Raw genomic sequence first — 26422 nt, 5'->3', positions numbered from 1 at the left:
CTGGGGGGGTTAACCGTGTCCCCCTAATTAGGGTGGTAACAATTAAGGCTGTGGGTGTATGTATATATATATATATATATATATATATATATATATATATATATATATATATATATATATATATATATATATATATATATATATATATATATATATATATATTTATATATATATATTTATATATATATATCTCACCTGTCGTTGTTCATTATTCTCTGTCTGCCAGAGGGGTTAGCATTAATTAATTGGCAACAATATGGATATTATTTAACTCAATGGGGGTAGGTTTAAATAAAAAATTATACACATAATATAGGCCTGTAGAGCCACGTCCCCCATGAGAACGTCTGTAATTAGCAACGAAAGCGAAAATAGTCATAATGTCTACAAGTTTTTACCTATTTCACTAATAAACTTTCTTAAATTAGGACGCGAGCCGAGCGCACTTACTCAAATAAATACTGGCCTAACTTTCATAAATCCAAATTAATAAATGAGTCTAGATTAAAACCATTAAGGCTGATCCATGATGGAGGAGTTGATAAGTAAGGCCTAGCGAGGTGTTTTCTCAGTGGGCACTTAGCATGTCTAATCACAGGCCCTGACTTCACATAGAGATGATCACTTCCCATCTCACGGGTTTTTTAACGGATCGAATGACAAACATCTCGGAGCTCATTAACTAGAGGGCGCTGTTTCTGCAACCTGTTGTCTGTGTGCAATACAGCTTTAGAAGGGGTTTATATTTTTGATTAACTTTGACAGCCTAAAACACAGGCAGCACAGATTGCATTTTCCTTACATCTCCACAGAATATTTTTGCAACTATTGTGATTGTTTATCAGGCCCTACATTGACGATGTTGAATTTGCGCTGTCTATTAAACAGAAGGGCATTGATTCTATGTTTATTCTTATTTGATAAATGATTCTTTAAGTTGTACATCAATAGTTGCCAACACTGTTATCACACTGACTTTATGTTCCAATCCTGCTTTGGGGACACTTTTTTTTATAAAGGCTTTATTTGATTTGTCTCATTCTATTCCAATAAAACCTGATTTAAGCCTTTAAGCTTAAATCAGGTTTTTAAGTTATTTTATATTGGTGTTTCATCAGATTGGTTCAAGGAGTCAGAAACATGAGTGAACTGGTTGAGACAGGTTTCTCTCCAGTCTGTTTCTGAGTCCAAGAACCAATCTGATAAAACACCAATATGAGAGAACTTGGTTTGTGAATGAGTTAGTCTTCAGCGTCATGTCTCTATGTGATTTGTCCCAGCAGGTGGGGCTCTCTTCACTAATGTGCTTAAACTCGGTCACATCAACTTGATGTTTTGATTGGCTAAACCAATTTGCTTCCAGCAATGGCAAGATAGTTTTTAAACTAGTGGACAGGCCTGTTGAGTAGAAATAGTATAATTGTAGCACGAGATAAATCCCCAAAAAACACAAAGACAGTTCAGTCATATGAGACCTCTTCATGATGTCTTCATGTACTAATATGCAAATATTCGGTTTGCCTACAATGACTGTAGGAACCTGTCGAGAAATAGTACATTTTTGTTCATAAACATCACCATCTCCCCCGGTGCCCCACACGTCCATCTTCAAGAAGGCCGTCTTGCGTTTTAAAAATAGCCAGATCTTCCTCCAGAGCCACTCCAGGGCTGAGTTCCTCCATTAGAACGAGAATCAGGTGACACTGAGCAGCCTGTCATAACAGGTTGTGGGACAAAAGCAGCCGAAGTTAAGCAGCTCCCAAACAACACAAGTTTGTATTTTGGTATTCTAGTGTCAAACAAACCATTTCCTATTCAGGAACCCTGCTCACTGCTGCCACAACAACGCTTGCTGAGATATGCTAGAAAATCACACCCGTAAAATCTACTCCTGGGTGGCTGAATACCCTCCTCCATTACAGATTCATACATTTCCTTTCAGTATAAATACATCAGTATTCTGCACCTCGTTGTGGGCGGCCTTTCGATATGTGTTTGTTCTCGCCTGAAAAGTTTGTTCCCATTCCATCCACAGTTTCCGTCTCCCATCCATCATATGTGAGAAGAAGTCGCTGCAAAACATCCACATCCATGCATAGAAACCCCTCAACACTCTGCCTTCCCGCCCCTTCCAAGGGAAGCGTGACGGCACCCTTTTCCTGGCAAAGCACAGAACTCAAGAGCCGTTTTAATTAGACGTCGTGTTCCCGGCTGGTTCCGGCGGTGCGCTAGAGGGTGGAGCGCGCGCGTCTCTCTACGAACGCGCAGCGGGACACGGCTTCTGTACACGGCACAAACGAAGCCAGACGTGGTGAGAGCAGCTTTAATAATTGGTCTTCGCAGTGCGGGTTCATGGCAGGAGGTGCTACAGATGAAAAAGGGAAGAGGGGGAAACCATCGGTACAACACATCCCCCTCCTCCAGAAACACAACCACACGTTGTGCGTCGGTACATTCGTGGTGAACACAATGTCAGTCCGTTTTTCCAGGAGGGGTTCAACCTTGATAAGAGGCTAGTGACGTCGGAATGCAAACGGTTCACCGGCGGTCTGTGTCACCCTGTGTGTGTGTGTGTGTGTGTGTGTGTGTGTGTGTGTGTGTGTGTGTGTGTGTGTGTGTGTGTGTGTGTGTGTGTGTGTGTGTGTGTGTGTGTGTGTAGAGACCGTGAGGTCACTCACATGTTTAGCTTGGCAGACGTCCTGCTCAGTGAGTGACGCAGCGTCGGCCAAACGGAATGATCATGGAATACAAGAGCCGCCTCTTATCAACGTCTGGTGCGGAACCCGACCGACAAAAAACACTGACATTATTCATTCAGAAAACTCATAAATCATCATTTGTAACGTTTTACATGTTGAGCAGATGACGAAGATCCCCTTAATACCCTCCTCTTCATCATCATCATATTCCATTCTCAGCCTGTATCAGAGATCCACTGGGAGTATGCTTGCCTGTCTGTTAGTCTATATGTATGGTTGCAATACATACGTACGTATGTATGTAGGTAGCTAGGTAGGCGCGTGTGTGTGTGTGTGTGTGTGTGTGTGTGTGTGTGTGTGTGTGTGTGTGTGTGTGTGTGTGTGTGTGTGTGTGTGTGTGTGTGTGTGTGTGTGTGTCCCATAATCCAGAGTCCTAGATCCTTTGCATGGTAACGAGTCAGACGGCGCCAGCTGAGGTCAGGGGACTGCGTCGCCCTCTCTCGTGCTCCCCTCCGTGTCCGCGGTCTCCTCCTCCTTTAAATATTCGTGTTCCAGAGCATTCAGAGCCGATATTCTCTGCAGCGGGTCAAAGGTGAGCATTTCCTGTAAAGAGAAAATATGTTAAAAAAAGTTTTAGCTTAAAGTTTCCATTCATGTTTCATTCATGTTTCCACCATCATTCAATCATAACGCCAGATACAAATCCTACTGGGGTTAAGTGGGGTGGTTATGGCTGTCGGTTGAATGTTCAGACCTAGAACCTTCTGCTGGAAGCCCCCTAGCCACCACACTATCCCGATAAGATTACAGTTATAGCTTCTAAATGTCAAACCCTTCAGGGCCAAATCCCAAAATCCAAAACAAATCCAGACTGAAGCGGTTGGGCTCAGTTCCCTTCTGTCGATCACTGAACGACCAATCATTAAGAACTTCCTATTTTGCTGTCATACGATTGGTCAAGGCCTCACCAGCAAGAGCTCCGCCCCCTGCTCGCTCAACTCCGGAACAAAGTCTGTGATTGGAGGGTGATTGGGAGGCAGGAACTGTTTTCTTGTGATGGTGATGTCCTTGGGCCATTCTTCCTCCGACGGGAGGCCGATGACTCTGGAAGGACACGGGTCACATGGGCGAGGTAAGAGAGGACTCCCTGAGGCTGGAGGCTAACCGTGAAACAACCACAGCACTCCACCAGTACTCACTGAAAGATCTTCCCCAACTGGTCCATTTCAGACTCTCCACAGAACAGCGGCCTAGAGGGAGGGAGAGAGATAGAGAGAGAGGGAGGGAGAGAGAGAGAGGGAGAGAGAGAGAGAGAGAGGTCCTGTGTTGAAGGAGTGATGCAGACGACTGGTGATGCTCTGAGTCGGTTGGGCAGAGGGCCAGGAATACTTGTGATGATCTATTGGACTGCTGCGAGCACAGATTCTAATTAATATTAACCGGGATGTGTGTGCCTGTGAGAATGGTTTTACCACGGCCGTTAAGCTAATGAGGTTATTATTATTCAGCTCATGTTTAGTATGCATGCCTCTGCGGTTTCACTTGCTAACGCTTATATAAAGGATCTATGTATTCTCATTAATGAGTCTATAACGAGTTAAGCACAGAGGCCTGTAATACAGGGTTTTACCACTAGATGGCGGGAATGCGTGAAATGGTGATCAAATCTGATTTATTTGAGTGTTATCGGATAGTCTCCCCTCTTCTCGAGGGAATGCCTGGGACACAGCATGAATTACTGTCCAGGAACACGTTGTAATTATGGAGAGGGGTCTTGATTGGCATGCAGCACGGCCAATCACGGAGTGCACAGCGTTGACCATTAGTGAAGCAAGCTTGATTTGTTCGTGAACAATAAACAACAAATGTTCAGCAGTCTGCTCGACAAAAAGCAGATCTACCGTCTGACAAAATCAAGCCATAGATCTGAGTTCAAGAAGGAACAGGATTCAGCCGGGCCAGATAGCTATGTCTACATGTCTCTGAGTGACAATGCTGCCAGCCAATGAGAGTCGTGTCTAGAGTTTCCTTAGGACGCTGCCCTTATTATCTTTCTTTGTGATTCATCGACACTCCGGACCAATCACAGGGTGACGTAGCGGGACTGAACCGGAGAGCCTGGGACTAATGAGGGGTGACAACGTGACAGACTCAACGCATGAAACCTGTCTTCCTTCTATGACTCCGATCCAAGACAATACATTACGTAGAATACTACTCACAAAATATCGGGATAGATTAGGATAGAATAGAATAAAGTTGTTAAAAGAGTTAAGACAAAGTGAGCCCCACGCCAACGCAGGCTGACCCGTCTATTAGGTTCCACTGTTTTGAACAAAAATCTCATCGTATTATATTCTATAAATCGACGATAAAAAACGAATCCTAAAAGTGATGGATTTTCATGACTCATGCGTCAACAACACAAATCGCTGAATTTTGCTTTTAGTGAAATTAATCTTCTAAATAAATCCGCTCTCAGCAAACACTGGCTGGCTGGGTGGGGCCGGGCCTCTTTGGGTTGGGTGGGGTTGGGTGGGGTTGGGCGGGGGGGGGGCTCCACTCACTTGCGTCGGAACATCTCGGCGAAGATGCAACCGGTGCTCCAGATGTCCACGGGCGTCGCGTAGCTGGACCCCAGCAGCACCTCAGGGGGCCGGTACCATAGCGTCACCACCTGACCCCCCCCCAGGACCCCCCACGGGACCGCTGGTTAGTTTACAGTCTCCTGTCTGGACTAGCAGTCCGGTTCAGGACGGACACCACCCCTCACCCTTCCAGAGCGGCTGCACCTCAGGATGACCGACTTAATGGCACTTAAAGTACGCACTTATTGTATGCTGTACCTCTCGGCACTTAAAAATAGTACTTAGCATTGTGCTGGGTCTTATCCTAGCTGTCTTTGTTGTTTACGGGGAATTGGCTAACCTAGTGATTGTTGGTGATTGTCACTTGGTTCTATGAACACCCTTCCTGTACCGACAGCGATATATTGTTGTTTGTCTTTCTTCTGACAAATGTACTTATTGTAAGTCGCTTTGGATGAAAGAGTCTGCTGAATACCCCCCCCCCAGTCATCCACAGAGTGTGCTGCTTTAACACCTCATGATAGGGTTAGGGTTAGATTGAAACAGGAAGTGATGTTCAGGAGGACTTCCTCTCACCACGGGGGTCAGGGCCATGTGGCAGCTGTAGATGCGGGCCAGGCCGAAGTCGGCCAGCTTCACCTGGCCCCCGCTGGTCACCAGCACGTTCTCCGGCTTCAGGTCGCGGTGCATCACGCGGTTGGAGTGCAGGAAGCCCAGGCCACACAGCAGCTGACGCATCAGGTCCTGAGCAGAAGCGCGGGGGGGGGGGGGGGGAGAGACAGACGGTTGACAGACGGACGTTTGACAGACGATTGATAGACGGTCAGACGGACGGACGGTGAAGATGCTACAGTGGACCAGCCAATAAGGTCCTAGGTTTGATCCCCGGAGCCTACCTGCCGACTGTTTCAATTCTTCTTCTTTTTTAATTTTTTCCTTTGAATTTTTCCTCGAGTATTGTGTTTAATGTTCTTGATCTTTTAAAATGTAAAGCACTTTAACGCTTCTCAACAGAGGGGAAGTAGAGGGAACGAGGGAGAGGTGTTTTTGGTTCATTAGTTTCAACAACTCACTCTCCTCTGCCCTCTCTCTTTACTACTCCAGGATCTGACTGACGGTGGTGGAACGAGCTCCCTGCCAACGTCGGGATGGCAGAGCTGCTCACCAGCTTCCACAAAAGACTAAGCATTCTGTGTATGAAAGGTGCTAGACAAATAAAGTTGTATTACTATTACTATCACCCTTACCTGTCTCACCCCTACCTGGCTAATGCCCAACTCTCCCACCCCTACCTGTCTAGCCCCTGCCTGTCTAGCCCCTGCCCGTCTAACTCCTTTCCATCTAACCCATTGGTTCTCAAAGTGCGGCCTGCGAGCCAATGGCGTCCCGCAGAAATATTCCTGGCGGCCCGCAATGACATACAGATGTAAGTAAAAAAATGTATTTAAAAAAAAAGGATTTTCTTTTTCATTATTAATTTTAACAAAAATAAATAAATATAAAGAGAAAAGTTGACTCTCTCTAGCTTTCAATTAAATCCTGTTATTTGTTAGTTTTAATCCGACTGTACATTACTTTGAATGGATGGATGAACCTCAGTTTTGTGATTTAGACCTCTGATTTTTTCCACCACTGGGATGCTGACCGCGTTTCCCGCCTACATTTTCTCCTTTGCCGGCCCTCAGTCAAATTTTGGGTTCCTAAATTGGCCCTCAGCTGTCAAAACTTTGAGAACCCCTGGTCTAGGGGATACTAAATCATCAAAATCGTATAAACATTTGTTTTGTACTCCAGGGTAACAACGAATCGCAAATCAATGTGCCATTTCCACAGGGGGGGCCAAGGACATGTCTAAAGTGGCACTGGCCCCTGTAGGCCCCCGTGTAGAATCGCCATTGATGGCCCGTGTTGTAGCAATGTTCACTACCACGATAAAGGCACCCTGCAAATTCGTAGGCTGTGTTTGTACTCGGGGCATATCCGTCTAGGAAGAATGGTCCATATTGAACCTCACTATGATTGAGAGCATGGTGAATCTCCACAATCCAAACCAAAACTCCAGGCAGGTTGTCAGCCCGACATCTAGCCCAGAGTGCCCTCCATTTAAATAAATAAATTAGAATCAGTTAAGTTACTATCTATTGCTTAATAAGGGAACAAAATGGTGATTTAGATTATGGCACACTTATGAAAGCCCTTGCATATGCAATAATATGAATTTTAAGAACTTTTTGGTTTGGGTGGTTCCCCACATGTGTAAGATAATGTAATAATTGCAATGCAAACAATTTCTGTTCCCTCGTTCTTCATTTGTCACGTGAAGTCGTTTCCCATTTTGTTATACTTTTCCATCATTGCCAGTACGTTTTTTTTTAATTATTATATCAATATTAATTTAAACAAAAATAAATAAAGAGAAAAGTCAACTCTCTCTAGCTTTCAATTAAATCCTGTTGTCAGTTTTAATCCGACTGTACATTACTTTGAAAGGATGAACCTCAGTTTTGTGATTTAGACCTCACTTGACCTCACTCCCAGAGGTCCACGGTGCAATGTTTTTTTCCACCACTGGGATGCCGACGGCGTTTCCCGCCTGCATTTTTTTCCTTTGGCGGCCCTGAGTCAAATATTGGGTTCCTAAATTGGCCCTCAGCTGTCAAAACTTTGAGAACCCCTGATCTAACCCCTTCCCGTCTAGCCCCTACCCTGTCTCAACATTACCTTTTTCCACCCCTACCTGTCTCACCCCTACCTGCCTAACCCCTACCTGTCTCGCCCCTGACTGTCTTACGCCTAACTCTCTCGCCCCTACCTGTCTCACCCCTACCTGTCACGCCCCTACCTGTCTAGCCCCTACCTGTCTCACCCCTACCTGCTCCTTATTTCTGAATGCATAGATTGCTCTCAGCCTCACCTTGGTAAAATGTGATCAATGATTAAACTTAAAGTTTAATTACTTCTATTGAACTGTTTGGAAAGGTGCAGGAGCAGGAAATAAATCTCTTCCCAGCAATTATTTTCAACTCTCATGAATCAAAGTGAGTTTGCAGTTTCAGAAGCCCTCTTTGGTGTGTCCCCCAACCAGATCCCCCCCCCCCCTCCCAGACACACTCCATAGCCCCCTGCGGTGGCCAGCATCAAACTCCAGCTTTGATGTCGCCCTTTTGGTGAGTTTTCTGGATCTGCAGCCATCCCATCCCTCTTGCTGCCCCCCCCCCCCTCTAACGAGCGGCCTGGCCGGCTCCAGCGAACAGAGCTCATTTGCAGTCCAGAACTGCTCCGGCTCGGTGGAGATCGCTCTGGTCCTCACCCAGCCCCTGCACCCAGCCCCCGCCCCCTCACCCAGCCCCCGCCCCCTCACCCAGCCCCCGCTCCCCCTCACCCAGCCCCCGCCCCCTCACCCAGCTCCTCCTACTAGCCCCCGCCCCCTCACCTAGCCCCCGCCCCCTCACCCAGCCCCCGCCCACTCACCCAGCCCCCGCCCCCTCACCCAGCCCCAACCTAGCCGGAGGAGGCTTCACTAAAACCTCTGCTGATTGGCTGATGCAGGCGCCCCGACTCCGCCCCTACCTTGATGCGGTCTTGGGACAGGCCGGGAGCCGGAGCCTTCTCCAGGTAGGTCTTCAGGTCCTGGTCCACGTGTTCAAACACTAAAGTGACTTTGGTCTCTGAGTCCGTCCGCTGGATGGCACACACGTCCATCAGCCTGCGCACAAAACAACACACAACGTCACGTCAATTCACATAACGTCACACAAAACACATAACACAACATCACACAAACACATAACATCACACAAAACACAACATCACACAAAACACATAACATCACACAAACACATAACATCACACAAACACATAACATCACAAAAAACACATAACACAACATCACACAAACACATAACATCGCACAAAACACTTAACATCATGACATCACACAAAGCAACACAAAACATCGCACAAAAACATCACAACATCATGCAAAACACACAACATCACACAAATACATAACATCGCACAAAACAACACAAAACATCACAAAACATTACACAAATCATCACAAAAAAACACACACAACATATCACAAAACAACACAAACAGGGCTCTTCTCTGATTGGTCTCTTCCCGGGATCCCCCAACCTGATTGGCTGAGGGAACACATCGGGACCTGAAAGCCAACCCTCCTCAACAGAGGGGAAGTAGAGGGAACGAGGGAGAGGTGTTTTTGGTTCATTAGTTTCAACATCTCACTCTCCTCTGCCCTCTCTCTTTACTACTCCAGGATCTGACTGGCGGTGGTGGAACGAGCTCCCTGCCAATGTCGGGATTGCAGAGTTGCTCACCAGCTTCCACAAAAGACCAAAGACTCAGTTCACCTAGACTCTGCACAGCCTCCCCCATTCCCCCCCACACCCCTCCTATCCACTTAATGTATGTCGTACCTTGCACTCAAAAATAGTACTTTGTGTAGCATCTCATCCTAGCTATCTCTTTTCTATACGGGGAATGGGTTAACCTAGTGATTGTCACTGCTTGGCACTTAGTTCTATGAACATCCTTACTGTACCGACAGCGATAAACTGCTGTTTCTCTTTCTTCTGACAAATGAACTCATTGTAATTCACTATGGATAAAAAAAAGTGCTTAATGCCTTAAATGTTGATGTAAGCGTTCCCGCTGCGCCTCACCTGACCACGTTGGGGTGGTCGAACTGCTCCAGCCGTTTGAGCAGCGCCACCTCCCTGACGGTGGAGATGGGCAGGCCGTCCTGGTCCGTCTGCACGCGGACGCTCTTCAGCGCCACGAACTTCCCGCTCTCCGTGTCCCGGGCCTTGTACACGGTCCCGTAGGCCCCGCCTCCGATCTCCGCCACCTCCTCGTAGGGGAAGCTGGCGCCCTGGGCCATGGCGCTGGTGGGGTTGGGGGGGAAGAAGAGGGGAAGGAGAGGAGAGGTCACTCAGCAAATCAGACTCAAACAAAGACGCTCCGGTGCTCTTCTGGTGTTGTTCTACACGGCATCTGGTTAGACAGGTAAGGGGTGAGACAGGTAGGGGTAAGACAGGCAAGGGTGAGACACCAGGAAGGATGCGCTAGAGCGCATGTCTCACATGCGCAGCAGACTGTGGAGTGTGTGGACGATGGCTGGTTGAAGCAGCCTCACCTGTCCGAGTCAGGCTGATCGGACTCTGGGTCTGGGTGAGGCTGCACACCTGTTGTACATTGAGTTATCAGTGTGCACAGGTTAAACAAGCCATCAGCACACACACACACTCAGGGAGAGATCCCCTGCATGGCAGCATGGAGAACAAACAGCATCAAACTCTGCATCGGAATCTGCATCAAACTGCAATAAACCAGTTTAACATCATCCCCCAGTTTCCCCCGTTGTGTGGAAGCCGGTAGAAGCCACCTAGCTGGCACTTAGCCACGTCTCTGCTACAGTGACATTATTTCAGTTTAGTGTCCCTACTTTCGTAATGATTAAAGTGACGGATGAATACGTTCACCCACTCACTGTACCCGACCAATCTGTGTTAATGTGTTCACCCGCCGTCTACCTGCTCGTTAATAAAAAAACGTATTAAAAAAATAAATCCCGGCGAGTCGCCATGGAAACAAGCAAAGGCTTAGTGACCAGAGAGTAAATAGTAACTGAATGGTGTGTACCTTCCACAGAGGCACGCGCTCAGTCCAATAACGTGAGCCGCGGTAGGTAGGTAGCCCACGTTTTAGCCTTATCTGCCCCCCCCCCCCCCCCCCCCCCACGCGCCTCCCCCTCCATCGCGGGCTGTCTGCAGTGAGTCAGCGTTAAAGAGCGTCCCGGTGGGTGCAGACTGACGAGTCGAGCAGAGCACGTTGTGATGACTCGGAGTGAGTCAGGGGGCAGAGAACAGAACACAGAAAGAGGCGGCACCGCCGACAAGAGACGAAGACCGGGGCTGACGTCTTGTAACACACTTTGACGTGATTGCCCCCACGTCTCAGCATCACTCGCGGGCTTCACATCAGGACCCCTTGAGACTCACTGGCCCCGCTCAAGCCCCCCCCCCCCCCCCCCCCCTCAGTGGGGGTGTCCCGGGGTCTACAGCTGGGCCTCATCGGTCCCTCCCCCAGGCTCCCCGCCCGGTTCTGTTCCGACTCCCCCAAACATCTCCGTGCTACGGGGGCTCCACAGATTGTTCCGTTAGGCAGATAAGCTACAGATGCAGACTAGCATTTCAAATGGACTGTATTTATACAGCGCCTGTCTAACCAGCGACCACTCAACGCGCTTTACAATAATAATTTACAATAACATTAACCCGTTCATGCACACGTCCACACACCGACGGCGGAGTCGGCCACGCAGGGCGACAGCCAGCTGGCCGGGGGCAGTCGGGGAGAGGGGTCTGGCTCAGGGACGCCTCGACACTCGCAGCTTTGAGATGTTGGGGATGTTGGGGGTAACCTTTCCGGTTACCTTCCAACCCGCTCTACCTCCTGAGCCACGTGCCGCCCCCAGCATGTAACCAGGGATACCTTTGTCTCCTGAGGACCGTGTCTGAATCCCCTAGTTTGTGGGGAGTTTGCGGTGGACTTGGGAGGTTATGAGTCCTTTAAATATCTGTTACGGAGATGTCACACAGTCTCCGACAACCGGCAGAAAGCACAGCAGCCAAACGATGACATTGTTTACAGGTAGGGGAGCGGTGACGTGAACTGGCTGGCTCCCACTGCCCGGCTAAGAGTTTGGTGTTCCTGCGTGCCAGAAGCTCTTAATCTCCTGGGAAACGTGAGACTCCTGCTTAGTGGTTTGAGCCACAAAAAACGTCACCTGCATATGAATGCAAAAGGTGATAATAGTGTGGGTTTGTTTTGGTCTGCAGGCTAGATCTAATGGATGGCAGGCGTCTGGTCTTCTGCTGTCTGAATCGTGATCATCATCTGCCACTCGGGCTGGGATTGAAGTGCGGTACAAAACAAGTTAGGGTTGCACCGTGTTGGTTCTTTTGGACTGAGCATGAAACTTAATTTTTTATCTTAAATAAACCCTTCATGTATGAGTACAACTCTTTTGAACACTAATACATTAGTGATGTCCAATTACCTAGTCATATACATAAACCCATTTGTGTTGGCGCAATACATACATACAAATTAATAACAACATGACATCATCAACGTAGCAAGACAATAAAAATGGGGATAACGAAGGACAAAGTCCAAGGAGGGGAGAGACACGTCGGGGTTGGCGAATGAGCTATTGGGCTATGGCTGAATGGGTGGGGTGGATCCCTACCTACAACACAGACACCTGGATATGGAACATCGCGAGAAAAACGACCCTCAGGTATCCCTAGTGCCACCTGTAAGAAAAACATGAGCCAACCAGAAGAAACCGTCAAAGTAGCTGACAAAGGCTTTTGCTTGGTCATGCCAAACATATGCGTGTCCACACGTGTGTGCCGGTGTGCGTGTTTGGAGGGGATTTATAATGTGCTCGAATAAAGTTTAGTTATTTCCCGGAAACGCCGAATGACCGAAGGCGATTGGTTATAGATTCTGCGAAATGGGGCAATGGGCAGCAGACACGTGGTCTGGAGCCAGACATTCTTTGTTAATTAATCCGTCAATAAAGTGCAGTAAAATACGTCAAATCAGAGTTTATCTTCAGCTGGACACCATCTGATGGGACAGAAACCCCAAATATAATACTTGAGCAAATAATTTCCAGGGTAAAGCGTTATTGCGGGTCTGTTACAATCTCTCATTTGTTTGAACAAAAAAAAACATAAAACCAAGGAACCCACATTCAAAAGAAAAGCTCCACAATAAGATCAGACCTTCATTTGTTCCTCCAGAAGGATATTTTCCCGTATCACCTACTTACCACGTCTGGTTCTTTTCTGTAATGTAGGCAAGCTTATGAAGCTTATTATAAAGAAGTCATCCTCATGAAACCAGAACCAGGACCTGAATCCAGACCAACAGCTGGCGTGCAGGCTTTCGGCTCTGTAGTTGAGTGGATCTGCAGGAACAATATGATCCCGGCCTTACTTTATTCTGGTTCTTTAGGGGTGAGGAGGACTACTAAGCACTAGTTGCTTGCTTCCTGTTGCTCCCCTTTTCGTCGGGGCGGAGCTTAACGTCCGGTCAAATGATGGAAACGTCTGTATTAAACCTGTTCATTAGTATGAACAATTAATAAAATAGTTATTGGAGAGTCTACGTGTTTACAGTGTTTGCATTTCTCTACGATTCCGACCGGAAATGCTGTGTTGTTGCAGTTGTTTTCGTTGTTACTGTTATTGTTGTTAATGGCTGTGTTTTGGGGGGCCCTCCACTAAGAGGCCCCTATAAACAGCGGGGGAGGGAACTCAACCACCACAGAAGAAGAATGAAAGTCTAAAGATCATGTAGGATGTATTATATTTGATTGAATATTGGGAATTTGAGCTAAAACTAGATCATCCTGCCCACTATGAGGAACTTAAAGCCAAACACTAGCAACGCATGACTCCATTGATAAACCCAAACTGGACCCCTTAACTCCCTTTCTGCTGCTGCCCCTCCCCCCGCTGGCGACCCCCTCAGTCATCTCCTCCGTCAGCTCCTCCATCACCCCCACCCTGACTGCTGTAGGCCTACAGTCCTCCATCATCTCCTCCGTCACCCCCACCCTGACTGCTGTAGGGCTACAGTCCTCCATCATCTCCTCCGTCACCCCCACCTTGACTGCTGTAGGGCTACAGTCCTCCATCATCTCCTCTGTCACCCCCACCCTGACTGCTGTAGGGCTACAGTCCTCCATCATCTCCTCCGTCACCCCCAGCCTGACTGCTGTAGGGCTACAGTCCTCCATCATCTCCTCCGTCACCCCCAGCCTGACTGCTGTAGGGCTACAGTCCTCCATCATCTCCTCCCAGCACCCCCACCCTGACTGCTGTAGGCCTACAGTCCTCCATCATCTCCTCCGTCACCCCCACCCTGACTGCTGTAGGGCTACAGTCCTCCATCATCTCCTAGCAGCACCCCCAGCCTGACTTGGGATGATGGAGGAGAGGGTGGTAGGATCTACTGCAGACCCAGCAGATCCTACCTGGCCATGCCTCTCACTGGCCCAAGGAGAGGCATGGCCAGGTAGGATCTGCTGGGTCTGCACCCTGGGGCTGCTCAGGCTGAACCCCCCCCCCCCCGGTGTGACCCGGGTCTGTCTCAGGTTCGCTGCAGCGACTGTGATCCCGGGAGCCGTCTGGTATGCGACCCTCTGTGTATCAACATCTTGTCCGTCGCCGCGTTGTGTAAACAACCTGGAGGGAAGACATTGTTGTTTTTCCCAAACACGCGTGACATCATCCTTGTTGTTCCCGCCACACAGATGTGGGACGGGGAGCCACCTGAGGACATCCACCGAGGAACGTCCACCGAGCCTGAGTCTGGACCTGACAAGGTCGAGTGTCCATCGGAGCGATCGGGTGTCAACACGATACGTCTGCTCTCACCAGAGGAACCATAAGGGTGCCGGGTTTCATCGTTTACCACTTACAGCACGCAGCCGTGTGCTGAATGCTTTCTGAGGGCTTTTACTTTCCCGGTTGAGTAATAACCCGTCCCCCTCAGTCCACAGCAGAGAGTGGTGGACTGAGGGGGAAGTGAGATGAAGAGGTGGCTGATCCATCGGATCTCTAACCTTTACATTCTCCCTCTTCCAGTTCCTCAAGTCACTTACACATTAGCCACCTGACATTAACTCCTCCGACGGGACGTTTTTTTGGGGGACATTTCATCTCTTAAGATACATCTGGGGGCCTTTTTCGCGACTTCACCTGTTACGACAATAACAATAATCATAAGTCAAATACGTCAGTCTTCATCATCCTTATGACTCATATTAACTGTGTGTATCTTTTTTGTGTGTGTGTTTTTGTGTGTTCATGTGTGTGTGCCTGCATGCCTGTATGCCGAGGCATGTTTGTGTGGGTGTGTGTTTCTGGGACTGCATGAGTTCATGCAGGCCTGTGTGTGCATTATATTGTAGTGTTTGCACTATATTCAATACTGTTTTGCACTATATTCAATACTGTGAACTGTATTTATTTTCAACTGTGAGCTTATCTACTAATAACATCCAATTTATATATTCAAAAACTTCTATATTTCAATGTCTTTCAGGGCCTTCTGCTGTATGCGACCATTGCACATGCTAAACAGCACCTTATATTTAACTGTTTTTGTTTAACTAAATTCTGCTCTTTGTACAGATATTTTTAGTAGTTTAGTTTATTTTTTTAATTTTTTTTATTTTAAGTATATTTTGTGTGAAGGGAAGTTGCAAATTAAGAATTTCATTGCCCAGCGTAACTATGTTTCCATTGTGTATATGACAATAAACAATCTTGTATCTTGTGTGTGTGTGTGTGTGTGTGTGTGTGTGTGTGTGTGTGTGTGTGTGTGTGTGTGTGTGTGTGTGTGTGTGTGTGTGTGTGTGTGTGTGTGTGTGTGTGTGTGTGTGTGTGTGTGTGTGTGGGTGGGAGAATCAAGAAAACGAAAGACTTCAGAGGGAGTGGGCGACGTGTGGAACAACATCACCAGGATGTGCTCAACAATCAGCTCTTACACTCTCTAAAAACACACGAGTTTCAACCTTCTGTTCAAACTTTCACAAAAAGTTAGAAAAGTGAATTCTACTGCATGTGGATTATTCCCCTGTGGTAATTATATTCATTGAACATTGTCATAGGATTAATAAACATACAATATACTGTAAATACAAAAGATACTTCCTTCATTACGATATATAGATATGTACAGAAGCCAAACCATGTGCAATAGATAATTCCCTTCTGATCAGCCTCAGACTACAGAACGCGTCAGGTTTCTTACTCCCACGACTGTCGGCCCGCTGTCTTGTGAAAAGTGTAATGCAGCTCTTGCAAGTCTTGTGGTTTCGACAGTATTGATGTCAGGTCTCAGTTGTTATCAGCTTTACCTTGAAGACGTCTGCATGAAAGCATCTGCTAAATGATTCAAAATCAATTATATTTCAGTTATGTTACAACTCAATAAAGTTGCCTCAAGTGCATTAATACAACTCTACGGCTAGAATGGGATGTCTCTAAGGCCTGCTGATAGTTTAATAGTCAGACCTAAATCTTTTATTTATCCAGAGTCACAGCCTGCTGCTCGATTAAAAAAAGGAAGCAAAGACAACGGCTGGACGGTTCAGAGATCACCAAGGGTTCAATAGGTTATCCAACACACTCGAGTCAGGACATTGACTGTTGACAATATTGTTATTTATTTACTTACATTATCTATTATCCTGACTGTGTTTTTTTGTTTTTTACAATGTGGAAGACCTTTGCATTGTCGTAGGAATGCATGTATGCATAATGACTATGTTTTAGGTATATTTTTAGCTTACTTTTGGTAATAATTTTCTTTTCTACAGCAGCCTCTGGCGACATCCACTGCGGTTAACCTCTGTGGCCAGCAGGGAGCACCCCTATCGATGCGATGGCTCTTTATTCATCAGCACCAGAAAAGATCCGAATCATAATTGGGATAATTGCCCGAGGAGAGCAATAGGAATGATTAGGAATAATAAAATATTTAATTTCCGAGCAATGTGATGGTCATTTCAGTTTTTAAAGAGTCGTTTTGTAAATAAAGAGGATAAATGTCAAATCTGGCAACCCGTGAGAATCCCTCGCTCAGCACGACGTGACGTCAGTAGTCTGCGACTCGTAGTAAAATAAGAAGCGTGGTTACTGTGCAGTTGAGCTTTAAGTGATTAAACCTCTTTCTATTCCTTCAGATCGCATACAGAAGTTAACATTAAGATCCAGGATGAGTCTGTCTATGCCCCAGAAGCGGTACTACAGACAGAGGGCTCACTCCAACCCGATGGCCGACCACACGTTTGACTAGTGAGTACCAGAGTGAACGCTAGTGACACTAGTTACACTTTACAACTAGTGGTTAATTCTAGCTTTAGATTGAATTATTAAGTTACTTGGACTGGCTTTATATATAACTAGTAGTTACTCTTTACCTGTTACCCTAACTTTATGCAGAATGAGCGTGTCCACTAGTAGTTACACTAGCATCTTTATATGGAATGAGAGTTAACTAGTGGTTAAACTATTATCTTCATATAGAATGAGTGTGTTAGCTAGTAGTTACACTAGTTTATTTATAGAGAATGAGTGTTTACTAGTAGTTACACTTGTATCTTATAGAATGAGTGTGTTAACTAGTAGTTACACTAGATTCTTTATAGAGAATGAGTGTTAACTAGTGGTTACACTTGTATCTTATCGAGAATGAGTGTGTTAACTAGTAGTTACACTAGTATCTTTTATAGAGAATGAGTTTGTTAACTAGTAGTTACACTAGTTACTTTACGTGTGTAGTAGTAGTTAGACTTGTATCTTTATACCGAATGAGTGTGAACTGGTAGGTACACTAATAACTTTAGATAGAACGTGTGTATGAACTTCTAGTTAAACTATCTTCCTCTGCAACCTCAACACCGTTGTCTCCTTCTCCTTCCTGGTCCCCCCCCCCCCCAGTCCTGTGAGTCCGGAGAAGATGGACTGGTCCCCGCTGTACCCCGAGTTCTTCCCTGGCTCCCCGTCCGAGGGGGGCGCGGCGGCGGCCCAGGTCGAGTTTGCAGACGTCGGCTGTGGTTACGGAGGTCTTTTAGGTAACGCTTCTCAATAACCAATAATCAATGGCTTAGGGATCGAAGTCTTCAGTCAGGGTATTCATTGCTCCATTATCTTAAGAAGGGGGGATCTAGCGCCACCAGCTGAGTGTGATTGGTCATTACAAGCATTTGGAAAAAAAAACGGCCTTTTGCTGTGTTTTGGTGACATCACAAGTCGGCGTGTCCACCTGGACGTACGCTGGATGGATCAGTCTACCGGCCCAACCAGTGGTCTGTAGCAAATGTTGCCGATCTACCCATCACACATCTAGGTGGACACGCCCACTTGTGGCGTCAGAAGAGACGTGTAAACGGCTTGTAACGGCCGACCACGTCCCCCCTTTTTAGGCAGTGACTCGCTCGATGGTCTACCTGGTGTGTTGTACGCGCTCCCCTGACGACGTCGCTCTCCTGCGTTCCCAGTGGAGCTGTCTCCGCTCTTCCCAGACAAGCTGATCCTGGGTCTGGAGATCCGGGTCAAGGTGTCGGACTACGTCCAGGACCGCATCCGCTCGCTGCGCGCCGCGGAGGACGGCGGCTACCAGAACGTGGCCTGTCTCCGTAGCAACGCCATGAAGTACCTGCCCAACTACTTCACCAAGGGACAGGTGCGTCTACAGTGGACTGGGTAGAATGGACTGGTTCTGGATTTAATGGACTGGTTAGAATGGTTCTAGATATAATGGACTGGTTAGAATGGTTCTGGATATAATGAACTCGTTAGAATGGTTCTGGATATAATGAACTCGTTAGAATGGTTCTGGATATAATGGAGTGGTTAGAATGGTTCTAGATATAATGGAGTGGTTAGAATGGTTCTAGATATAATGGACTGGTTAGAATGGTTCTAGATATAATGGACTGGTTAGAATGGTTCTAGATATAATGGACTGGTTAGACTGGTTCTAGATATAATGGACTTTGGGGCGGCAGTGTTCAGAAACAGTGTTCTCGTGTTCCTTGAGTGTCAGGTAGGTTTTTAATTGGGTGTCCTTTTATTCATTAGACATGCAGTTCAGGGAATATATGCTCACAAAAAGAGGAAATGCCTTCGGTCTGCAGCCCTTTCATCTCTGCCCGTACGGTCGTTTGACTGATGAGCCAATCGGCAGAAACCAAATGACGTGAGGACAGTGAATGAGAACCGCTCCGAACTCGCCCTCCATCCTCACATCAAGTGTTGCAACGGAGCCTTCCTGTTTTTGATGTCTTGAAGGCTAAAAATAACTGATTGAAGCGTTTCTTTTGAAGCTGCGGTGGCACGTTGGGTCTGAGGCAACTTCCTCTCTGCGGTGGTGTCACCCTGTAATCAGTCCCCTGTCCGTCCATCTCCTTTGACCTCATTTAGTGGAACTAATGAAGGGTACCTGATGATTTAAATCATTCAGACAGATTCAATGACCTGTAGCTGTGTTGTTGAAATTGTCTATTTCACCGAAGACACTGAAATTATGGTCTGACGTGAGTGTAGAGGTGTCCCTGAGAAACACACACCTCACCCTAACTGATCTCGCCCAGCTGGCTGCCGCCTTGCATGGGAGACACCGCCGTCGGTGTGTGAATGTGTGTGTGTGTGAATGTTAAGCCATATTCTACAGCGTTGGTTAGAACCACTGGTTAGAAAAGCACTGTACAAATGCAGTCCGTTTACCGTTTATTTTAACATTAGGCAGAGGGCTAGAGTGGTCTTCCTCGCACCATGTTCTTCCTCGCACCATGGTCTTCCTCCCTCTGAGGAGGTCTTCCTCACCCTGTGGCCTTCCTCCCTATGAGTGTGGTCTTCCTCACCCCATGGTCTTCCTCACCCCATGGTCTTCCTCCCTCTGAGCGCGCTCCTCCTCAACCTGTGGCCTTCGTCCCTCTGAGTAGTCTTCCTCACCCCATGGTCTTCCTCACCCCATGGTCTTCCTCACCCCATGGTCTTCCTCCCTCTGAGCGTGCTCCTCCTCAACCTGTGGCCTTCCTCCCTATGAGTGTGGTCTTCCTCACCCCATGGTCTTCCTCCCTCTGAGCGTGCTCCTCCGCACCCTGTGGCCTTCGTCCCTCTGAGTAGTCTTCCTCACCCCGTGCCGTCTCTCTTTCCTCTGCAGCTCAGCAAGATGTTCTTCCTGTTCCCCGACCCCCACTTCAAGAAGACGAAGCACAAGTGGAGGATCATCAGCGCCACGCTGCTGGCCGAGTACGCCTACGCGCTGCGGGTCGGGGTGAGTGCCGGGCCGCCGCCACCGGCGCCGCCGCTCTCCGTGGTCTGTGTGCGATGCTCTACAGTAGAGCAGTGGTTCTCAAACGGGGGTCCTTTGGAGTACTGAAGGGGGTGCTCAAAAGACTTTCACCCTGAAGCACATTATTCACCCTGTTCGAGTTTAAATTCTGAAAGCTTGAAAAATAGAAAATCTCGAAAATGGACAAGTGGTTGAAACATAAATCTGAAAACAAGGACAAAGGAGAATCAGTAGCCAGCCGTTGCATGAAGCACAGACTCATGTTTCTCACCTAATTGTGAGTATTTGCACCCTTTTAATGTTCAGGTTTACAATGCCAAATAGAACACACATACATTATTTATGTTCAAAAATTCTCCCCAAAATTGTTTGTGCTGGTGAAGGGGGTACTCAACTGAAAAAAAAAAATCTTGGAGGGGGTAAACAAGTAGCAAAAGTTGGAGAACAACTGCTGTAGACCGTCCGCTGAATACAGAAAATCCGTTCAAGGCTTTGGTAGAGTTAGAGGAATAGTTGACTGATCGTTTACCAATAATAATAAAGTTAGCTTAACCCCGTCGCTCCGAGACAAAATGGCCTCCAGGTGGTTGACTGCAGCCCCCTCCCTCCCCCCCTGTGTGTGTGTGTGTGTGTGTGTGTGTGTGTGTGTGTGTGTGTGTGTGTGTGTGTGTGTGTGTGTGTGTGTGTGTGTGTGTGTGTGTGTGTGTGTGTGTGTGTGTGTGTGTGTGTGTGTGTGTGTGTGTCCCCCTCACTTTGTCTAATGTGGGTGTAAGCTGACCCCTGGCTTGGATCCCACATTGTTTCTGGGCTGGGGGTAATGATGGGGGTTGGGGAGGAGTGAACTGGGGTTTTAGTAGAAAACTGCGGTCAGACACTGAAACCTCTCCATTCAGTTCCCAGTCGTATCCCGGCCGTAGCTTGCTCTACGTTGTGTCGAGTTCTCTGGGCGCCTTGTGGCTCAGGAGGTAGAGCGTGTTGCCTTCTAACCGGAAGGTTGCTAGTGCGTTACCCGGCTCCTCCTAACGTGGAGTGTCGAAGTGTCCCCGAGCAAGGCACCTCACCCTCACGGCTCCCGATGAGCTGGCTGTCGCCTTGCGTGGTCCTACTCCGCCTTCGGTGTGTGACTGATTGGGTAATTGTTTGGCAGTAATGTAAAGCGCTTCGAGTGGCCACTGGTTGGAAAAGCGCAGTATAAATGCAGTCCATTTCGCTTCAGCATTGGCTCTCCTGCCTTCACAGAAAGGAAACGGGGCAACACAGAGTCCTGTGGACTTCAGTAGAGCCCCGTTGGATTCTGAGAGCCCTATCAGTTCTGGGCTAAAGTCAAAGGAACACGTTGTTGGGGTGACTAACCTCTGGTTTCTGCAGGTTATTTTGGTCCGGTCGATAACGACACCTGTGGCAAGATTAGTGGAATGGCTGGCCTGGACGTGGCTATTTAAAGTGTAACATTTACATTTAGGGCATTCAGCAGATGCTTTTATCCAAAGCGTCTTACAATACAATCACATTTGTCTGAAGAAAGAGAAACAATATATTTTGCTGTCGGTACAGCAAAGACGTTCATAGAACCAACAATTTCTACTCAATTTTTCTCCCATTCTCTGGGTACAATAGAGATAGCTAGGATAAGATGCTATGCAATACTAAGTACTATTTTAAGTGCCAGGACGTACAACATAGAGTAAGTGCGTATGAGGGCTGTGGCAGAGGCTAGGTCCACTGAATTCTGAGTCGCTTTGGAGCTGGTGCGTCTTGTCAAGTGCCACACACAATTAGCACTTGTCACAAACAACAACAAGTGTGTGCATTAAGTCCCAGGACGTACAACAGACAATAAGTGCATGATAAAAAATATACATATATCTCCGTTTACCTGCTCAACCTGCATCAGAACGATCACGGGTTCCTAAACATGTTACCTCTCTCTCCCCCCAGGGGATGGTGTACACCAACACGGACGTGGAGGAGGTCAACGTCTGGATGGTGAAGCACTTCACCGAGCACCCCCTGTTCACGCGGGTTCCTGAGGACCAGCTGGTAGGAGGAACCAACAGAACCGCCGCTACACCCGCTAGAACAGTACAATGTCAGCGGAACCACTCACGACGCGGTGTCATTTAACACTATTGTATTGACACAATAGTTGTCCATATTTGCCCTGTAGTTTAATTGAGTTAGTCCAGTGTAACGCCGTAGTTCTGCATGCTATTATTATACTATTATTATATCAGAATACCAATTCCAGTCATTTGAGCTCATGGGAGCTAGCATGTGAACGGCTGGATGTGTGTTTAAAGCCTGACCTGAGATCTGTTTGTCCCTGGGCAGACAATCTGCATGTGTGTTAAAGTCTGACCTGAGATCTGTTTGTCCCTGGGCAGACAATCTGCATGTGTGTTTAAAGCCTGACCTGAGATCTGTTTGTCCCGGACAGACAGTCTGCATGTGTGTTAAAGCCTGACCTGAGGTCTGTTTGTCCCCGGACAGACAGTCTGCATGTGTGTTAAAGTCTGACCTGAGATCTGTTTGTCCCGGACAGACAGTCTGCATGTGTGTTAAAAGCCTGACCTGAGGTCTGTTTGTCCCCGGACAGACAGTCTGCATGTGTGTTAAAAGCCTGACCTGAGGTCTGTTTCTCTGGACAGGTGGAGGATGTGATCGTCGGCCGTCTGGGAAGCTGTACGGAAGAGGGGAAGAAGGTGCAGAGGAACGGAGGGAAGAACTTCCTGGCGGTCTTCCGACGGATCGAGGAGGCAAACTGACCTCCGGTGGACCCGTGTTGTAGACGTGATGTGGAGACGCTGCCAGCAGGGGGCGTGGTGAATACAGGACGGGGCAGGGGTCTTCATGATGGGGCTGATGGGGGTGACTGCTGACGTCTGAATGGTTCATACTAAGGTTTGAGCAGTCATTTTTGGGACTCGCATCGTGAACAGAAATCTGGCTTCCGGTCCAATCAGACGTCTTGTTTCGAAATCTGGCGCTGGAGGATTATTTTATTCCGACTCTGTTTTGGAGCCCATTTTGGTTTGGTTTTCTACAGTGGAAGGATGTGCATTTGCTCCAAACTATATTTCAAAATATTTTGTATATATGTTTTTCTTAGGACCATATTTTATGCCATTTTTATTTTATTCGTTGGCTGCAACTTATTTTTTGTAAATAAAGTGTCAGTACCAACCTGATTCAACACAGTCTCTGTATTTCTTTGTCCTTGACGTGCTACTGCATGGTGGTTCTGATGATGTCTTCTGTGGTCGGTTAGGGCGATTGTTCCAAGCGTACATTGAGGTGTGTGCTGGGCGCTATGTTAGCATGAGCTTGGCGTTACAATAGCATGTGCTGGGAGCTATGTTAGCATGAGCTTGGCGTTACATTAGCATGTGCTGGACGCTATGTTAGCATGAGCTGGGTGTTACATTAGCATGTGCTGGGCGCTATGTTAGCATGAGCTGGGTGTTACATTAGCATGTGCTGGGTGCTGCGTTAGCATGTGCTGGGCGTTACATTAGCATGTGCTGGGCGCTATGTTAGCATGAGCTGGGCGTTACAATAGCATGTGCTGGGCGCTATGTTAGCATGAGCTTGGCGTTACATTAGCATGTGCTGGGCGCTATGTTAGCATGAGCTGGGCGTTACAATAGCATGTGCTGGGCGCTATGTTAGCATGAGCTGGGCGTTACATTAGCATTTGCTGGGTGCTGCGTTAGCATGTGCTGGGCGTTACATTAGCATGTGCTGGCCACTATGGTAGCATGTGCTGGGCGTTACATTAGCATGTGCTGGGTTCTGCGTTAGCATGTTCTGTGCGTTACATTAGCATGTGCTGGGCGCTATGTTAGCATGAGCTGGGCGTTACATTAGCATGTGCTGGGCGCTATGTTAGCATGAGCTGGGCGTTACAATAGCATGTGCTGGGCACTATATTAGCATGAGCTGGGCATTACAATAGCATGTGCTGGGCGCTATGTTAGCATGAGCTGGGCATTACATTAGCATGTGCTGGGTGCTGCGTTAGCATGTGCTGGGCGTTATATTAGTATGTGCTGGGCGCTATGTTAGCATGTGCTGGGCGCTATGTTAGCATGAGCTGGGCGCTATGTTAGCATGAGCTGGGCGTTACATTAGCATGTGCTGGGCGCTATGTTATCATTGAGCTGGGCGTTACATTAGCATGTGCTGGGCGCTATGTTATCATTGAGCTGGGCGTTACATTAGCATGTGCTGGGTGCTGCGTTAGCTAGTGCTGGGTGCTGCGTTAACATGTGCTGGGCGCTGCGTTAGCATGTGTCGGCCGCTGCGATAGCATGTGCCGGGCGCTACGTTAGCATGTTCTGGGCGCTGCGTTAGCATGTGTTGCACTGCATTTTGAACGTCGTACAGGGGGACCGCGTCTCAGGGTTTGACTGTAAGTGAAAAACTGGATTAGTGGGCAGTGACTTCCACAAGGCCTTGTGCCGCGGGGTTCAGTTCTCCATCAGAGGTGGAGCTCAGGGTGGGGGGCGAGGAGACGCTGTCTCTGAGTCCTGTGGCGCTGCAGGCAGGGTGTGGGCTCTTTAAAACAAGACGGTACAGGCTTTGAAAACTGCAAGCTGGAAGACTTTCAAATTAAGCATGAACCCCACCCCTTTCAATCCCATCACGTCATCTTAACAACCCCCCACCCCCCCCCCCCCCCATCTTAAGACCTGGACCCCACTTCCCCAGCAGATGGACCTGGAGGGCACGGTCTCCCTCCCCAGGGGGCCTGAGCTCCTCCACTGCCTCACCACATGAGGCCTCAGCGTTGGCCTCAGCCTGGACCTCCAGAAGACCTCTGGGGACTCCTCCATCAGGGAGGCCGCTTCTTCACCATTCATGGATTTCATCGTCACGTTTTTTGTACTAGAGTGGTCATTGAGGAGCAGGTAGAGGTCAGGGGTCAGGCGTAACACCAGGTGGAGGGTGGACACCGGGGATCGAAGCCAGTACCTTTTGGGAGGGAGGGAAACACTCTTACACTATCTAAGTGGCTAGATGTGTGTGGCACTTCTAACCTGTCCATTAGGAAACATTTAACAGGCTTAAAGAAAGGTAAAGCGGGTAAAAGAACCAAAATGATCAAGGCCCTTCTTCTGTTATTGGTGGTAATTCCCCTTTAAAACAAAACCCTGGCATTTAGCATGGAGAGACTATGTGATAACAGTTGTGTAATATTACCTCATCACTCATCGTCTTGAATTCACCAAAACTCATTTCTAGGTAAAGTTGCATACTTTCACATCGAGTTGGAACAGGAAGCCGGGATGTTTGCTGTGATGAGCGAAGCTGTGCTGCTGCCCAGACAGACAGCGGCCATGACCTCTATCCCAGTCTGCAGAGGCGTGCGCCTGTTGGCCATGGGCCAACGCGCTACATGGACCTACACGTTCCCTGTATACCGTGCTGCTGTCACTTCACAGCCATCTCAGACCAGAGACCTATACTGTCCTCGAATACCGTTCTGCTGTCCCTTCACACCCAACGCAGAGCAGGGACAACGCCCACAGTGGCAGGACGTGCATGATATTTCTCCCGCCATTCTCTTTATGTTCAACAATCAACGTGATTCATGGGATTCTTTATGTTTCTCTGCTTTTTCCCTGTGTGCAGGCAAACCTGCAGGACCAGCGCATGCAGGGAATCATTTCAACTACAAAACGTAAAGATAAACAGACATACGCTTAAAAAGCTATAACGCTTCAATGAACAATAAAGAGGATTAGCTGTCCTATACGTTTACTTCACCCCAACATGTTGCAACTGAAAGTGGTTGAGGAGCGGTGGTTTTAAGTTTTTGGTGAAAATTGTTGTCCGCTTCAGAGGTCGTCGGCTATCTCTCACACTTGGAGATAACTCTTCATTGTCCATTGAGAGACAGAATGCCAGACAGTCCTGCTGATGTGGGAGGTCTTGTGACCTTGCCTCGTGCCTTCAGCCAGTCAGATGTAATCAGTTCAGCTCTATGTCGACCTTTCCTTCTGTTATATCATTTAGACGAGTTACGTGTGTAAGGTTTTACAGAGATTTAGGAACCGTGAATAGATAACCAAGAGTTGATGAGACCAACTTGAGAATATTTGACTTGAATGCAACGTGTGTAATCATGTATGCAAGAAAGGGTCTGCAGAAGTTAGAATTTCCTTCTATGTTCAGGCTTCCTGACTTGGTCCACGAGGTGTGAACCAGCTGGACACATGA

The 26422-nt window shown here is 47.7% G+C and overlaps 2 protein-coding genes across 2 annotated transcripts; one reads left to right on the top strand and one right to left on the bottom strand.

Moving 5' to 3' along the window:
- Nucleotides 1-203: 203 nt before the first annotated feature.
- cdk4 (cyclin dependent kinase 4) lies at nucleotides 204-13395 on the bottom strand. Its single transcript, XM_056606460.1, has 8 exons — nucleotides 13158-13395; nucleotides 9976-10197; nucleotides 8858-8993; nucleotides 5864-6031; nucleotides 5267-5376; nucleotides 3899-3949; nucleotides 3668-3803; nucleotides 204-3302 (listed from the first exon to the last, which is right to left on the bottom strand). Exons 2-8 carry the CDS (start codon nucleotides 10191-10193, stop codon nucleotides 3177-3179), a joined length of 945 nt encoding a protein of 314 aa, XP_056462435.1. The 5' UTR covers nucleotides 10194-10197; nucleotides 13158-13395; the 3' UTR covers nucleotides 204-3176.
- Nucleotides 13396-16979: 3584 nt separating this feature from the next.
- On the top strand, nucleotides 16980-23400 carry mettl1 (methyltransferase 1, tRNA methylguanosine). The gene is made up of 6 exons (XM_056605853.1): nucleotides 16980-17196; nucleotides 17842-17975; nucleotides 18402-18586; nucleotides 20069-20182; nucleotides 22139-22240; nucleotides 22849-23400. The coding sequence occupies exons 1-6, from the start codon at nucleotides 17117-17119 to the stop codon at nucleotides 22963-22965; spliced, it is 732 nt and encodes a 243-aa protein (XP_056461828.1). The 5' UTR covers nucleotides 16980-17116; the 3' UTR covers nucleotides 22966-23400.
- Nucleotides 23401-26422: the final 3022 nt, after the last annotated feature.

The sequence above is a fragment of the Gadus chalcogrammus genome, chromosome 13 (genome assembly GCF_026213295.1).
Source record: "Gadus chalcogrammus isolate NIFS_2021 chromosome 13, NIFS_Gcha_1.0, whole genome shotgun sequence".
In the NCBI taxonomy this organism is placed as follows: Eukaryota; Metazoa; Chordata; class Actinopteri; order Gadiformes; family Gadidae; genus Gadus; species Gadus chalcogrammus.
The sequence above is the reverse complement of the archived record's forward strand: the minus strand, read 5'-3'. Positions and strand labels throughout refer to the sequence as shown.